Here is a 16021-nt window from a genome sequence, read left to right as displayed (position 1 = left end):
CACTCTTACATAGCCAGTTTCTAAAACAGTACTTCCATAAGTCTCTCAATAAATGTGGAATGGAAACAGATGGAGGAAGCTGTAGAAGCAGATTTGGTAACAGAAACTCAACAAACACCTCATAAAGGTGATGGCAAATGCCATGCAAAAATCATAAAGCTTTGTAGTCTATGGCATTTCATGTATGGGAAAATGGTCCTATGTACTTTAATAATCCCAAGGATAATACCACACTTACAATTCAGTGTAAATGATTTCATTTTGATTCAAGGAACATTTTTAGAATTATATAAAATTCATTATAATTTAAGATATGGAGTATGTACAAATTTCAATGGTTGTGATAGTTTAGAAGTATGCTTGCAGAGGATTCTTTTTTTTCTTTTTTATATGTATTTTTTAGTTGTTGATAGACCTTTATTTTATTTATTTATATGTGGTGCTGAGAATTGAACCCAGTGCCTCACACATGCCAGGGAAGTGCACTACTGGTGAGCCCCAGCCCCTTGCAGAGGATTCTTAAGGAAATGAAACTATTTGGTATGATACTATAATGATAAATAAAAGTCCTTACACTGTTATTAAAACTTTTAGAATGTACATTAAGGCTGAACCCTAATGTAAACTGTGAGTTTTAGGTGATGACAAGGTATTAGTATAGGCCCATCAGTTGTAACAAATGTACCACTCTAGTGGAAGATATTGATAATGAGGGAGACTGTGCTTGTGTGGAGCCAGAGGTGTATAGGAAATCTCTGTAGACTCTGCTCAATTTTGCCATGAACCTAAAGCGGCTGTAAAATATGGTTTACTGAAAAAATTAGACCTACAAATTTGTTTTACTCCTCACTTCAAAATGTGACAACTAATTCTTCATTTGACTGCAGGTCAGACTCTAGCTGACTAATGTATGAAATATGGCACAAGAGATGCTATGGTATTTCTAAAGCTAGGTCATAAGATGGATAGCTTCTGTCCTATTTGCTTTCTCAAATCACTGGTTCTGTGGCATCCAGCTACCATGGTGAAAGGACACCCTAAAAGCCTGTAGACAGACCCGTCTAAGGAACTAAAGGCACTCCACTTTACAAACCAGCATCAGCTTGCCAGCAGTGGATCCTCCAGTTCAACTGAGCATCCACCAACATGTGACTGCAAACCCCCTAGAGACTCTACCCTCCTAAGAGACTTCAATCCCCACAAGAGACTGTAAGCCACAGCCCACAAGCCAGGCTGCTTTTTTTTTTTAAATTTATTTTATTTTATTTTTACACAAATGGAACACAACTTTTCATTTCTCTGGTTGTACACAGGCTGCTCTTAAATTATTGGCCAAGAAACTGAGGATAGTAAATATTTATTATTGTTGTAAACCATCAATTTTTTTTTTTTTTTTTTCAGTACTGGGGATTGAGTCCAGGGGCACTCCACCACTGAACCACATCCCAGCCCTTTTTATTTTTTTATTTTGAGACAGGGTTTCACTGTGTTGCCCAGGCTAGCCTTGACCTTGGGATGCTCTTGCCTCAGCGCCCCAAGTAGCTGGGATTATAAGCATGCAGCATCAGCCCCAGTTAAGCCATCAAATTTGCTAGTAATTTCTTATGTAGTAAAGGATAACCTAAACAATGGCTTTTCCAAGAGAATCAATTTTTAAAAATAATGTTAAGGCCAGGTATGATGGCACATGCTTGTAATCCCAGTGACTTCAAAGGCTGACAGGAGGATTACAAGTTCAAGACCAGTCTCAGCAACTCAGTGAGGTCCTAAGCAACTTAGTGAGACCCTGTCCCAAAATAAAAAAACAAAAAGGGCTGGGGATGTATGTCAGTGGTAAAGTGTCCCTAGGTTAAATCTCCAGTACAAAATAAAACTTTAAAAAATTATACAATTTATGTGAACTGTAATTTTGAAATATAAAATGTTTTTATATTTGATGATACCAGATGAATTCCATGATCCTTTAACAAGATGCAGAGGAAAAAATTTGACATTTTATATTCTTTGCCTGACAAGTATGACCTATCTGGCCCCTCATCACTATATGCCAGCAAGTTTGTACCCTTGATATATCAAAAATAAATAAATAAATAAGAAAACCCCAACTATTTTAATATTAAAGGTTAGAATTATAAAGACTTGGATTTCTAACTTGGCATTCTAATTTTAAGAAGAAGAGAAAAATGATTATGATTTAGGATTCATCTCTTTTAAGTAAACATTTTTACCCCTCCACTTCTGTCAGGAAATACTTTCACATTTACCTGACTCTCCACAAATGATTGACAGCATTATTCTTAGATTCCAGCAAAGATGACAGTGCAACAATTCTCAAGTGCTTCCCTAATTATGCCTGGCATGTTGCATTATTCCATTTTCTTTTACTCAGAGAAGATATAGCCTTTGTATAACACATTTACACATAAAAAGTCAATGCAAAAATATCATCTTTGCTTCTAACAAAATATATATTTCAACTACTACCTCCATTTCTGAAATCCCTATTTTCATACCCAATGTTACACCATTTCTGAATAATCATGACATTGTTTAAAATATTTTTTTAGTTGTAGATGGACACGATAACTTTATTTTATTTATTTATTTTTATGTGGCACTGAGAATCAAACCCAATGCCTCACATTTCCTAGCCAAGTGTTCTTCCACTGAGCTACAACCCATTTTTATTCAAGGTTCTCATGGCATCTGGAATCTATTTATTTGTTTATTTATTTATTTATTTCCAGCAATTGCACTTAGGGAATCTCTACCATTGAGCTACATCCCCCAGCCCTTTTTCTTTTTTATTTTGAGACAGGGTCTCACTAAGTTACTTAGGGCCTTGCTAAATTGCTGAGGTTGGCCTCAAATTTGTGACCCTCCTGCCTCAGCCTCCTGAGTCACTGGAATTAAAGGTGACATCTAGAACTTTTTATCTTCCTCACTTAATTTATATTAAGAAAGCAAGATGAAAGCATCTTGGAGACAGTGACCATATTTATTCATAAGTATATCCTCATAGTGCCTTACTATTGTAGAGAGTCAAACATGTAACAATTTAGCGCCCGGGTGTGGTGGTACAGGCCTATAATCCCAGCAATTTGGGAGACTGACACAGGAAAATGGCAAGTTTGAGATCAGCCTGAGCAACTTAGTGAGATCCTGTCTCAAAATAAAAAATAAAGCTGGTGTGATGGTCCACACCTGTAATCCCGGGGACTCAGATGGTTACAGCAGGAGGATTACACATAAAAGTTCAAACTCAAAGCCAGCCTCAGCAATTTAGTGAGGCCCTAAGCAACTTAGCGAGATCCTGTCTCAAATTAAAAAAAAAAAAAAAAAAAAAAGATGGGGAGCTGGGAATATGGCTCAGTGGATAAGTGCCCCTGGGTTCAATCCCCAGTACCAATAAATACATAAAATAAGTAAAAATGGCTGGAATGCAGCTTAGTGGTAGAGTACCCCTGCGTTCAGGGCCCAATACAAAAAAAAAAAAAAAATTAGGCAATAGGTTGTTTGTTCAAGGTATTATTCAGATTATTCAGATCAGCAGGTATCTACTTAATAAGAATTAATGACACCTTCAATAAATGAATGGATAAAAGAGACTGGTATATATACATAAGAGAATATTACTAAGCATTAAAAGAGAATAAAATATTGGCATTTGCAGGTAAATGGATGGAGCTGGAGAACATCATGCTAAGCAAAGTAAGCCAATCCCAAACAACCAAAGGCTGATTGTTCTTTCTGATAAATGGATGCTGATCTATAATTGGGGGAGTGACCATGGGAAGAATGGAGGAATTTTGAATTGAGCAAAGGGGAATGAGGGGAGGGGAGCAGGATGGGGATAGGAAAGATGATGGGATGAGAAAGACATCTTTACCCTAGGTACATGTATGATTGCACAAATGGTGTGACACTACACCATGTACCAGAGAAATAAAAAGTTGTGCTTCATTTGTGTACAATGAAATGAAATGCATTCGCTGCCATGTATAACTAATTAGAACAAACATAAATAAAAACAAAAAAGAATTAATGACAAGCTGGGTGTGGTGATGCATACTATAATCCTAACAATTTGGGTGACTGAGGCAAGATGATCACAAGTTTAAGGCTAGCCTGGGCCACTTAGTGAGATTCTGTCTCAAAATTTAAAAAAAAGAAAAGACTGGAGATGTAGCTCAGTGGCAGAGCACCCCTGGGTTTAAGCCCTAGTACCCAACCACCCCCTAAAAAAGAATTAATGAAAAAAAGCATAAGATAAATTCTGTTGTGGAGGAAATGATAGGCAACAGCCTGTCCATATTTCAAAACAGAACTCTCACACACAATTTGTACATAAACTAAAAATCTTATCTACAAAAAATCCAGGAAGACAGCCTACTGTAAATTATCTTTGCCAGAAAACCAGATTGCTATCCCTAATTACAATCCAGGAACTGAGCAAAAACTTCCATAACAATAGTTTGTAAATGGTCAGGACCTGATTAATAACTGGCAGCTTCCCTAATTTTTGCCCACTTCCTAGTTTGGACCAACCAGACAAAGCCAAATATATACCCCTAACCAATCACTTTGGATGTTCTACTTCTAGTTTGCCTTCCTGCGGCAGGGCCATTCCTGCAGCCTTCCCTTTTACCACTCTGAAGCTTGCCCTTTGGCCAAAACTCACGTCCAACCCAACCAGAGTGAAGAAGTCACCACCTGCAGCTGCATTACATAATGCCCCTTCCCTCTGGTCACTGCCCTCATTAACCATGTATTAAAAATCACTCTAAAGTGATTAGAACATCTCTCATGTGTCTCATTCCGACAACTCAGCTCCTCAGCTCTAGCTCAATAATTTGAACATTAGGGAATTTAGTCTCTTTGCTCTCTTTCCAAGTTGCTCATGATAAGCAACACAGTTTTGTGTAAACTTTAATCCCTGCAGATTTTGTAAGGTTAGTTCAGTCTGGTTCAATCTGGCTATTTGGAGATGACTCCACTGAAAACACTGCACAGTGAGGCACACTGTGGCTAAAAGGGACTGGCTTGGTTAACAAATTATTTTAAATTTTGTATTAATTAGCCAGGTACAGTGGCACACACCTGTATTCCCAACAACCTGAGGGACTCAGGCAATAGGATTGTGAATTCAGGATCAATTTAGTTATAAAGAGAATTGGAGATGTAGATATACCTCCAGTTCTGAACCAAAAGAAAAAGTTAACTTTGTATTAATTATAAAATGAATATATGGTATGGCAGAAAGTGCAAAAAAAATGAAAAGCTAAAATCACAAATGATGACACAAGAGAACCCAATTTTCCCTTTGAAATATATTCTTCTCATTTTTTTGTTTTGTTTTGTTTTGGGGAGTGAGGAGCATCTATGATTAGGAGAGGGAAATTTACCTGAATAGGATTAAACGGATAGGGTTTTGATCTGAGTGACTTTGCTTGTTTCTCTCTATAATGACTAAGAGTCCAGTTGATAAAACATTTTTTCAAAGCACTTCTCAAGTGTCTAAGGAAAGGTCCATGTCTCCTGTCTGATGGAACCACCTGTACTTTCCCAATATGGACAGGCTGCTCTGTCCTGTAAGTGCTGGTCCCTCTACCTGAAGCAGTCTCCTCCAGAATTTTCCAGCACAGATCATGGCTCCTTCACTACTTAGCCTACACTTCAATCACCCAGGTGTTTGGCCTGGGTACTCTCACACCTGTGTCCTCAGTGTACTAACTCATTTCCACTGGAGGTGTTGACATATATGGTATAGTGATTCCTCTGTGACTGAGTTTGTGCATTTCTGTAAATGAGGTACTTCAGAAGAGTCAGGGCAGGAGTTTTCTACTTTGCATAGCGCACCATGAAGACAATACAGAGTAGTGGTTGGAGTGAGGGCGGTGGATCTGGGTTTGTATTTTGCCTCCACCAAAAGGTCACAGGCTGTGACCTTGGGCAAGTTACATATTCTCTGTATACCCTGGTTTCTACCTTTTCAAAAGGTAGATAACATCTGGGCACATGCCTATGGTCCCAGATACTTGAAGTGGGAGAATCAGTTGAGTCCATGAGTCAGATACCAGCCTAGGCAACATTGTAAGAGAATGTCTCAAAAAAAAAAAAAAAAGAAAGAAAAAAAAAAAAGAAAAGAAAAAGATAAGAAAAGAAAGAAAGAAAGCAGGGATAGATAATAACCCTGCTTACCTTATAGGGTTATAATAAGGATCAAATAATAATACATGAGGGGTTGAAGACATAGCTCAGTGATAGAGCGCTTGCTTAGCACATGAGGCACTGGGTTCAATCCTCAGCACCACATAAAAATAAATAAATAAAATAAAAGTATTGTGTCCATCTATAACTAAAAATAACAAAATAATAATAATACATGAAAAGCTCTTTATTTGGGGTGGAGGACTAGGAATTGAACCCAATGGCACTTTAGCACTGAGCTACATCCCTAGCCCTTTTCAAATTTTATTTTGAAACAGTGTTTCACTAAGTTGTGTGGATCCTCCTGCCTTAGCCTCCTGAGTCACTAAGTTGTTAAAGGTAAAAACCACCATGCCCAGCTGAGAAGCAATGTAAAGCAATATACAGCAAGTGATAAGCACTACATAAATGTTTGAGATTATTCAGTTATGCATAAAAACTAACCCAAGTATCTCCACACCACTTACAACTTTCACAATCTTTTTAGTCAGCAGTGAGGAATTTAAAACTCCTATAATTCGCTCTTACTACAGTTATTTTTGAACAAGGTAAAAACTTGGTCCAGAATTCCTCTGACTACACTAGAATGCACACTCCATGAAACCAAGTTTGGATAATGCTGCTCCATTATTAAATGGAAATGCTGCTAACAGAGGTTACCTGGACCAATTTACTCCCACTATGTAGAAAACATTCATTGGCCATAACATGAGCACACCTCAGAGTAAAACATCCATGTCTTGTGAAGGTATCCTCCCCACCCTCTGCTCACTATTCCAAGAAGCAAGCTTTGCTGGAGAGCCTGACCATTTCAGGGCACAGGGGACTCCTGACTGTGCAATGTTTTCTGAGTCACCTCAGACTAACCAGATGGAACCAAACAAAATGTCACAGAAGCTTCTAGGTTTAAAGTTTACACTCAAGTTGCAAAGTACTTCTGAGTCTGCTTCCAAAAGAGAGGAGAAACAGGAATCATCTGATGGCCAAATTACTCAGCAGAACCAAGTAGCTGAACTAAAAAAGAATAGACACATTTGATGTATTTTCCCAGGTTTTTATGCTCTTAAAAGAACATCTTATTTCAGATTACATTGTAAATAATAATAATAATAATAATAACAACAACTTAAACATTCTGACTTTGAAAGTCTCAGGAAGGCATTCATTTGTTCAAATACTCACCTAAGGCTCACAATATACAACCCTTCACTTTTCACACAATGAATTAGAATTCTGATTTCCTGAAATTGAAATAGATAAAGCTTCCAGCTAGTTCTAGGTATCAATCCATTTAATTCAACAAAAGGTGCAGACTTTCTTTTATGAGTTCTCTGCCAGCAGATTGAAAGCAACAAGAGCAATGTCCTTAGCACAGCTTGAGGTACAGAATTAGCCAATGGTGTGGGGACAGGTTCCATACCTCAAGTCACCTACTTTAAAACAAAACAGATTGCACTCAATAATTCTTTCCTATCACAGAAACTAAACAGCTCCTGTCTCTTCACTTTACTCCAAGAAGTAAAAGAGCAAGTATCTCCTTGATTGAAAATGAGATGACTAGGTGAAATCCCCAGGCCCATCCCCATTTTTTATAAGAGCTCTTCAGCTCTGCCTGTGACCTTGATTTGTAGATTCTTCCCTCATTTCAAGGAAGTCAAATACCCTCATAAAAATACCTCTGAAGGGCAATCTTTAGACCATTAAAAACATCTCAAATATAAAATCCCAAGAAAGTCTATGAGTAAACTGAGCTTTTGTGGCCAAGCATGAATCTTGTTTTTCTAGAAAAAATCATTGGGACCTGAAAAGTCCTGCTGCCTTTCAGTAGGTAAGTAACAAAATCTGGATACCAGATAAACTACCTGAAGCTACTGTGATATACAGAACCTTGGGCTGGGGAGGGACGAAGTCTGGGTCTCCTCCCATGTCTGTTTCTTCCTAGTTGTCTTGATTTCAGGCAATTCCCTTTTCCTTTCTGAGTTTATCCTAATCTGCAAAGAGGAGATGACAACTCTCAACACAAAGGAGGGGAGAACCCTGCACTTGGGAGTGCTTGGGAAGTGGGGAGTCTTCCACATGCCTGTCTAGGCCCTAGGATAAAGACTTAGAAAGCAGCTGTGTCTCCCGAAGGCCTCCAAGGTAACCGCCACTGTTTCATTCTAGTCAACATATTTCCAGCTTCGAGCAATCCTACCCCAGAGCTGGACCTTCAGAGATTTACGGAAGGCGAATAGGCCTGAGCAAGCGGAACTCAAGAGAGACCCCAAGGCCACTTACAAATAGGGTCTTCCATTTTCAAGGGTCTTTTCAAGCGGATGCTGGCAGGGACCGTCTTCTCGATCAGTTCATCAATGCTCTAAAATTAAAACGCAAGCGGGTGAACACTAACGGCAGAGTAAACTGCCCTGAGTTAAGAGGCACCTCTGTGTTTTGAATCTACAAAGGCTTGTGAGAGCCTCATTTAAATCGCCTAATTAGGTGTTCTTTCTAAAAAGAAAAACTTTGTGCAAACCAGAAATCACTTGGAGGAAAGAAAATCGTGAAGCGGGGTGGTGAATTGATTGGGCTGCAACTGGGAGATAACGGGATAAACCCTCTCTAATCCGGGGGTCTTTCTGCTCTTCTTACAAAGTCACAGTTTATGTGCAGGGCTGCATAGGTTAGGGGCGGTTCTTACATGTACGGTTTTGAGACAAGAAGAGCGGGTGCAGCGTAAAGTAAGCTGTGGAAGAAGGCGCCGAGATCAAATGCGTGAGCTCAGGCCGGGGGCTCAGGCCAGGGACCCACGCGGAGGGCAGCAGAGTTTAGGGCTGGAGCCCCTAAATTGGGGGTGGGGGGGGCAGAATCCGGGCTGAGCGGAGCAGAGGCCCAAGGGCCAGATGGAGGTCCTTACCGCCAGCCCCAGGGCCTGTAGCATCTCTCTCTGGTCTTTGTCCCCGGGGCCGATATGTCTCCGAGCAAAGTCGTCGTGTCTGGGCAGGAAGCGCTCGAGGAGGCGCGAGGCCCCAGTCGCGCCGCTGTCCCCACGGCCGCTACTGCTGTCCCGGCTCCGCGGCGCCCAACTCGGGCCCGCGCCCCCAGCCAGACGGCGGCCGCCCCCGACTCCACATCCCAGGCGCAGCCCCCATGCCTTGGCACACGACTGCATGGACTCGGTCGCAGTCTCCTCCCCAGCCCGGGAGGGTCAGCGAAACTCTGGGCTCCCTCCTCTGGCCTCAGTCCCCGGGTGGCAGCTGCGTCTGGCCTGGAGCCCCTTCCCGTCGGATTAGGGCGGGACAGAAGATAAATCTCGGAGGCAATGAATGAGTGCAGCAGTCAACCCCAACTCTGACTCAAAGTTGTAACTGCACCCGAGGCACCTGCTCCGCACACTTTAAGCTTCGCCCGGGAGGCGGGAGGTGGGATGGGGCCAGGAAGCCCTTGGCCAATGGAGTGGATGAAGGGGCGGGGGCGGGGCTGTTTCCGCCCCCTGCCCTGTTCCTGCAGTCTACTCTGTCCCTGTGTGGAGTGCTGCAGCTCCCGCCCCAAGTCCGCCATCCCCTGTAGAGCCACTTCCATCACCGGCTGAAGCCGGTGTTCCGGATGAGCTGTGTGTCCCCTGCCAGAGTGTGGGCCACACTAACGTGGGATCAGGATAGATGAGAGTCCGGGAGAAGTTTCAACTGCACTCTACTGAGATGCAGATGATTCTTACAGCCAGGACAGACTCAAAAACTTGGTAGAGGCTGAGGATATAGCTCAGTGGTAGAGCTCTTGTTTTGCATGAATGAGGTCCTGAGTTTAATCCCTTGTATTACAAAACATAAATGAAAAGTTAGTCTCCATTCATTAATTTTAGTTATCTTTTCCTGTCATATCTCATGGGAATCTTATGGGCAGACTGGAGTTCTTTTATACTTATGGGATTATGAGAATTACTCAGCCTTTCCGAGCATTTGTCTGCTCATCTCACAGAACAAAATGGTATTTTAAAAATGGATACTTGGGTGCGGTTAGACACACCTGTAATCCCAGCGACTCAAGAGGCTGAGGCAGGAGGATCCAAAGTTCAAACCCAGACTCAGCAATTTAACAAAATCCCATCTCAAAATAAAATATAAAAAGGAGCTGAGAATGTGGCTCAGTTGTTAAGTCCCCTGGGTCCCCATTGCTCCCTCCCCACAAAAAGTCAAGGGTCATATGTTTTCTCTCATATGTGAAAGCCAGAGAGGAAAAGGAAAAGAAAGATGTGTGTGTTGGGTGGGGGGAACTCATGAAAATCTGAGTGAAATCAGTAGAATAGAAAAAAAAAGACCTGGGTGAGGGAGGAATGGAGGGAAATGGGAAATATTGGGGAATGATACTGGTCAAATTATATTGTTATTTGTATACATGTACAAATATGTAACAACAAATCCCACCACTATATATTACCATAATTTACCAATAAAAAGGTATGGAAAAAATGAATTTAAAGAAAAACAAAAAAGAAACACCCTTGAGAAAGGATCTTTATAATTATATTATAATTATAATTAGTGCACACCTCTAATTCTAGCTACAGATCAGGTAATCCTCCTGCCTCAGTCTCAAGAATGGCTGGAGTGGCTGAGTTGGCTGAGTTAGCTGGGCACGATGGTACATGCCTGTAATCCCAGGGGCTCAGGAGGCTAAAGCAGGAGGATAAAGCCAGCTTCAGAGAAAGTGAGCTGCTAACCCACACTCACTGAGTGAGATCCTGTCTCTAAATAAAATACAAAATAGGGCTGGAGATGTAGCTCAGGGGTTGAGTGCCCTTGAGTTCAATCCACCGTACCAAAAAAAAAAAAAAGGCTAGGATTACCGTGTGTACCATTGGTTAAAGGAAGTTCTTTAGACAGAAAGAAAAATGGTAAAAGGAGAATTTTTAACACCAGAACAGAAAAATAAATACTGCAAAGAGCAAAAATATAAATAGCTGGGCAAAGTGGCACACACCTGTAATCCCAGAAGTTCAGGAGGCTGAGGCAGGAAGATCATGAGTTCAAAATTAGCCTCAGCAATTTATCAAGGCACTAAGCAACTCCATGAGACCCTGTCTCTAAATAAAATAGAAAAAAGGGGTGGGAGATGTGGGTTGGTGGTTAAGTGTCCCTGGATTCAATCTTCAGTAGCAAATATATAGATAAATAAAGATATAGATAAATAGATAAGTAAAAATAGATAAAGATATAGATAGATAGATAAAGATATAGATAGATAGGGGACTTTCCTCCATCTGGGTTTTCTATATTATGTTTCATGGCTGAAGCAAAAAATGGTAAGACTATGTATCTACTGTTGAGAAACTAATGTGACTCCATTTTTGAGAAACCAGCCTCTACCTCAGAGCAAAACCAAGGAAGGGGCCGTGACCCTTGTCCTTGGAAAGACCCACAGAGCATTCCTAGGCACATACCCACCCTGCTAAGTTGTCTGTCTACAAATAACAGGAGAGATCTGCAGTGCCAGGTGTTCCTGACTCAGGCTAGGTGAGGACCCATAGCAACCCCTCTAGCAACCACCAATCGGCATGAGACAGGGAAAATACCTGGAATGCCAGGTGACCCCCAAGTAGTTTATGGTGGTTGATAACAAGTTGAGAAACCATGTAGTTCAGCATGAACACCCCTCGTGGCCTAAACCAATCAGTTCAAAGGAATCCCCCTCTTGTACTAACCAATCACCCCTACCCAACTTGTTCCTGCCAGTGAATGTGCTAATCAATATTAAGAGTTTTGTTTGACTTTCCCGCGGTATGGAATGATTTGCTGGTGATGTTGTGACGCATAGAGTATCCCCCCCAAAACCTATAAAATCTCACTGAGAGGGATTCATCATTCCCTGGGACCAATGCATTGGGAATGGTTGTGAATCCAGGCTCGAGCTTGCCATAAAGACTCTTGTATGACTGCATTGGATTCAGCTCCTGGAGGCCTGTTCGGGTCCCAGGAATCTGGCATAACACTGTGAATTGGGGGAAGAAAGGGAGAGAGGAAAAGGGAGACAGAGAAAAAGAACACTTCAATCATATCTTTTAACCTTTTATTCTTTGATCAAGGCACAAATAAACATATGTGATTCCCTATGAATACATTATTATTTCTGGTAAGATCTGGTCCTTACCAGAACTCATGAAAATGGACACCTGGGAGTATCTGGTAATTTCCAGATCTGTTAAGATCTGCTTACCGGGGCAGAAGCTGCTGGAGCTATAAACTGATAAGATTGTGCACATGATAATTCTGACAAATTGCTGGGCTAGTTGAGGGGAAGAAACCCCTGGGGAATAAAGGCCTAGAGGAGATCCCACATTTATGGGCTTTACTTCAAGGAACCCCATTAGGTTTCCACAGTGAAAATTTAAGGAATATCCCCTCATCCCCTCATGGCATTGGCTGGGAAGATGAGGAATAATCATTGTGAAATACGCCCAGAGCTTTCTTCATAACAAAGGCCTACTCTCCAAGGGAAAGTATTTTACCAGAACTTTATCCAAACTGGATAACAGAATTCTCCTCACTCTGGCCCTCTCCAGCCTTCTCATTTGACATAATGTAAAAATTAACATATTCAACGGAGTAAGTACTGAGAGGAAATTAATTGCAGGTGGGGAAAGAGGAACATTAGTGGAAAAAAAAAATAGTGATATTACTGGAGAAACTTGTGGGAAGTTTACAGTCCAAGACACAAGCCTATGAAAACACTAACCTTGAGGGGTGTGGTGGCCATGCCTGTAATTCTAGCAGCTCGGGAGGCTGAGGCAGGGGGATTACAAGTTCAAAACCAGCCTCAGCAAATTAGTGAAGCTCCAAGCAACTTAGCAAAACCTTGTCTATAAATAAAAAATAAAAAGGGCTGGGGATGTGGCTCAGTTGTTAAGTGCCCCTGGGTTCAAGCCCTGGTAGTACTAAAAAAGACCAAAACACCCCCCCCACACACACACACATAACACTAATATTTAATCAGAACATTATAGAACATTCCTTGTCCCCTATAACTTACCACAAGTCCAGCAAAATTCCTATAATAACAGCTAATGGAGATATAAGACACAGAATTTCTCTGAGAAAGAATATGTAGGGAAACCCCAAAACAATAAGGGAGAAAAAAAATACAAGGTCACTAGAGGAATATGAAGCCTATGGCATTGTTAGACACAACAAACTAAACACAGCCTAACTCCTAGCCAAATTAATATGAATCCTCCCACTAAATTTTACCTCATTTCCTATTACCCAATAAATTATGTTAGACTTAACCCCCCAAAAAAGTGCAAGGTTTATAAAAAGTCCAGAAGAAAGAAAAAATACAGTTTGAAGAGACAAAGCAATGATTAGAATGACTTAGATGTGATACAGATGTTAGAGTTACCAGGCAAGAAATATAAAATAACACCAAGCATGGTGGCGCACCCCTATAATCCCAGTAGCTCAGGAGGCTGAGGCAGGAGGATCATGAATTCAAAGCCAGCCTCTGCAACTTATAGAGGAGCTAAGAAACTCAATGAGACCCTGTCTCTAAATTAAATACAACAAAAGGATTGAGGATTTGGCTCAGTGGTTAAGTGCCCCTGGGTTCAATCCTCAGTACCAAAAAAAAAAAAAAAGTAAAATAACTATAATTAATATGTTAAAGACTAATGGAAAAAGTGGACAAAGGCAAGAACAGATGATCATTGTGAGCAGAGATAAACAGATTTTAAGAAATAATAAAGAGTAAATGCTTGAATGCAACTGCAACAGAAATAAAAGATGCCTTATGAATGTTCATGAGTAGACTTGATATGGTTGAGGAAATAATCAGTGAATCTGAAGATAGGTTGATAGGAATTTTCCACTCAGAAATGCAAAGAATGAAAAGACAGACCAGAATATCCAAGCACTCTAAGCAGCAGAAAATAAAAACATTTTAAAAATCTTAAAAGATGCCAGGCTGGGAAGGAGAAAACACAACAATAACAGGGGACTTACAGAAGATCAAGGACAGAATGACAGCAGACTTCTTGTAAGAAAGAATACAAGCAAGAAGAAAGTAGAATAAAATATTTAAAATATTTAAAAATCTAAACCAGGTGTGGTGGTACACACCTGTCATCCCTGTTCTTGGGAGGCTGAAGCAGGAGGATTGCAAGTAGAGGCCAGCCTTGGCAACTTAGTGAGATCCTGACTCAAAATAAAAAATAAGGGGCTGGCTGTAGCTCAGTGGCAGAGTGCTTGCCTAGCTCGTGTGAGGCATTGGGTTCTATCCCCAACATCACACAAAAATAAACAAAATAAATGTATGCTGTCCATCTACAATTATAAAAAAATTTTTTAAATAATAATAAATAAATAAAAATGGCTAGGGGGCTGGGCTTGTGGCTCAGCAGTACAGAGAGGCACTGGGTTCAAAACTCAGCACCACATCAATAAATAAAAATAAAAGCATTGTGTCCACTTTTTTTTTAGTTAAAAAAAATATATTTAAAAAAATGGGGGGCTGGGGATGTGGCTCAAGTGGTAGTGCGCTCACCTGGCATGCATGCGGCCCAGGTTCAATCCTCAGCACCACATACAAACAAAGATGTTGTGTCCGCCGATAACTCAAAAATAAATATTAAAAAAAATTCTCTCTAAAAAAAAAATTAAAAAAAAAAAAAAAGGTTGGAGACGTAGCTCAGTGGTAAAATACCCCTGGTTTAATCTCCAGTAGTAAGGAAAAGGAGGGAGAAAAAAAATCCTAGAATTCTTTAAAAAATTATTTTATTTGTTATAATATATTCATACATTCACACAATAAAACAGTATAATTTGATCAAATTCATTCCCCAGTCCCTCCCCTTCCCCTCTCCTCCCTCCCCTTCTCCTTCTTCTATTCTACTGATCTCCCTTCATTTGTTCTAATTAGTTATACATGGCAGTGGAATGCATTTTGACACACTGTACACAAATGGAGAAAACACCCAATGAATTTATTCTTCAAAAGAGGAGAAAGATTTCCTCAGATGAAAATTATTTCAAAATAAATCATAAAATGCAAAGCTATAAGACTTCTAGGAGAAAACCAATGCAACATTGGGTTTGGTTATGAGTTTGCAGATATAACACCAAATAGCAATTCACAAAATAGGGGCTGGCGATTTGGCTCAGTGGTAGAGTGCTTGCCGGTCATACATGAGGCCCTGGCTTTGATTCTCAGCACCAAAAAAAACTGACCATAATTCACAAGATAGAAAAAAAACATATTATAATCCCAGCATAAGGGGAAGCTGAAATTAGGAGGGTTTCGAATTCAAACCCAGTCTTAACAACTTAGTGAAGCCCTAAGCAATTTAGTGACACCCTGTCTCTAAATAAAATATTTTTTTTTAAAAAGGAGGGGGGCTAGGGATGCGGCTCAGTGGTAAAGCACCACTGGGTTCAATCCCCAGTATCTGTCTCCTTCAAAAAAAAAGAATGAAAAAAACCAACAACACAGCCAGGCATGGTGGCACATGCCTGTAATCCTAGCCACTAGGCAAGCTGATGCAGGAGGTTTGCAGGTTAAGGCCATTCTCAGCAATTTAGAGATTCTATCTAAAAATTAAATTTAAAAGGGGCTGGGGAACAACAATAAGTGTTGGCAAGGATGTGAGGGGAAAAGCACAGTCATACATTGCTGGTGGGATTGCAAATTGGTACAGCCAATATGGAAAGCAGTATGAAGAATCCTTGGAAAACCGGGAATGGCTGGTGGGACTGCAAATTGGTGTAGCCAATATGGAAAGCAGTATGAAGAATCCTTGGAAAACCAGGAATGGAACCACCATTTGACTCAGCTATTCCAACTCCTC

General features: G+C 40.6%; 1 protein-coding gene across 1 annotated transcript in view; it reads right to left on the bottom strand.

Moving 5' to 3' along the window:
• Gldc (glycine decarboxylase) overlaps positions 1-9358 on the bottom strand; it is an 87383-nt gene extending 78025 nt beyond the window's left edge. Inside the window, exons 1-2 of the mRNA XM_076843429.2 lie at positions 9104-9358; positions 8488-8566 (exon numbers count right to left, since the gene is read on the bottom strand). Coding sequence (XP_076699544.2) covers positions 8488-8566; positions 9104-9358 — 334 coding nt within the window. The remainder of the gene's footprint in view (positions 1-8487; positions 8567-9103) is intronic.
• Between the last annotated feature and the right edge of the window lie 6663 nt (positions 9359-16021).

The sequence above is a fragment of the Callospermophilus lateralis genome, chromosome 2 (assembly GCF_048772815.1).
Source record: "Callospermophilus lateralis isolate mCalLat2 chromosome 2, mCalLat2.hap1, whole genome shotgun sequence".
Taxonomy (NCBI): Eukaryota; Metazoa; Chordata; class Mammalia; order Rodentia; family Sciuridae; genus Callospermophilus; species Callospermophilus lateralis.
This window is presented reverse-complemented; position numbering and strand designations above follow the sequence as displayed.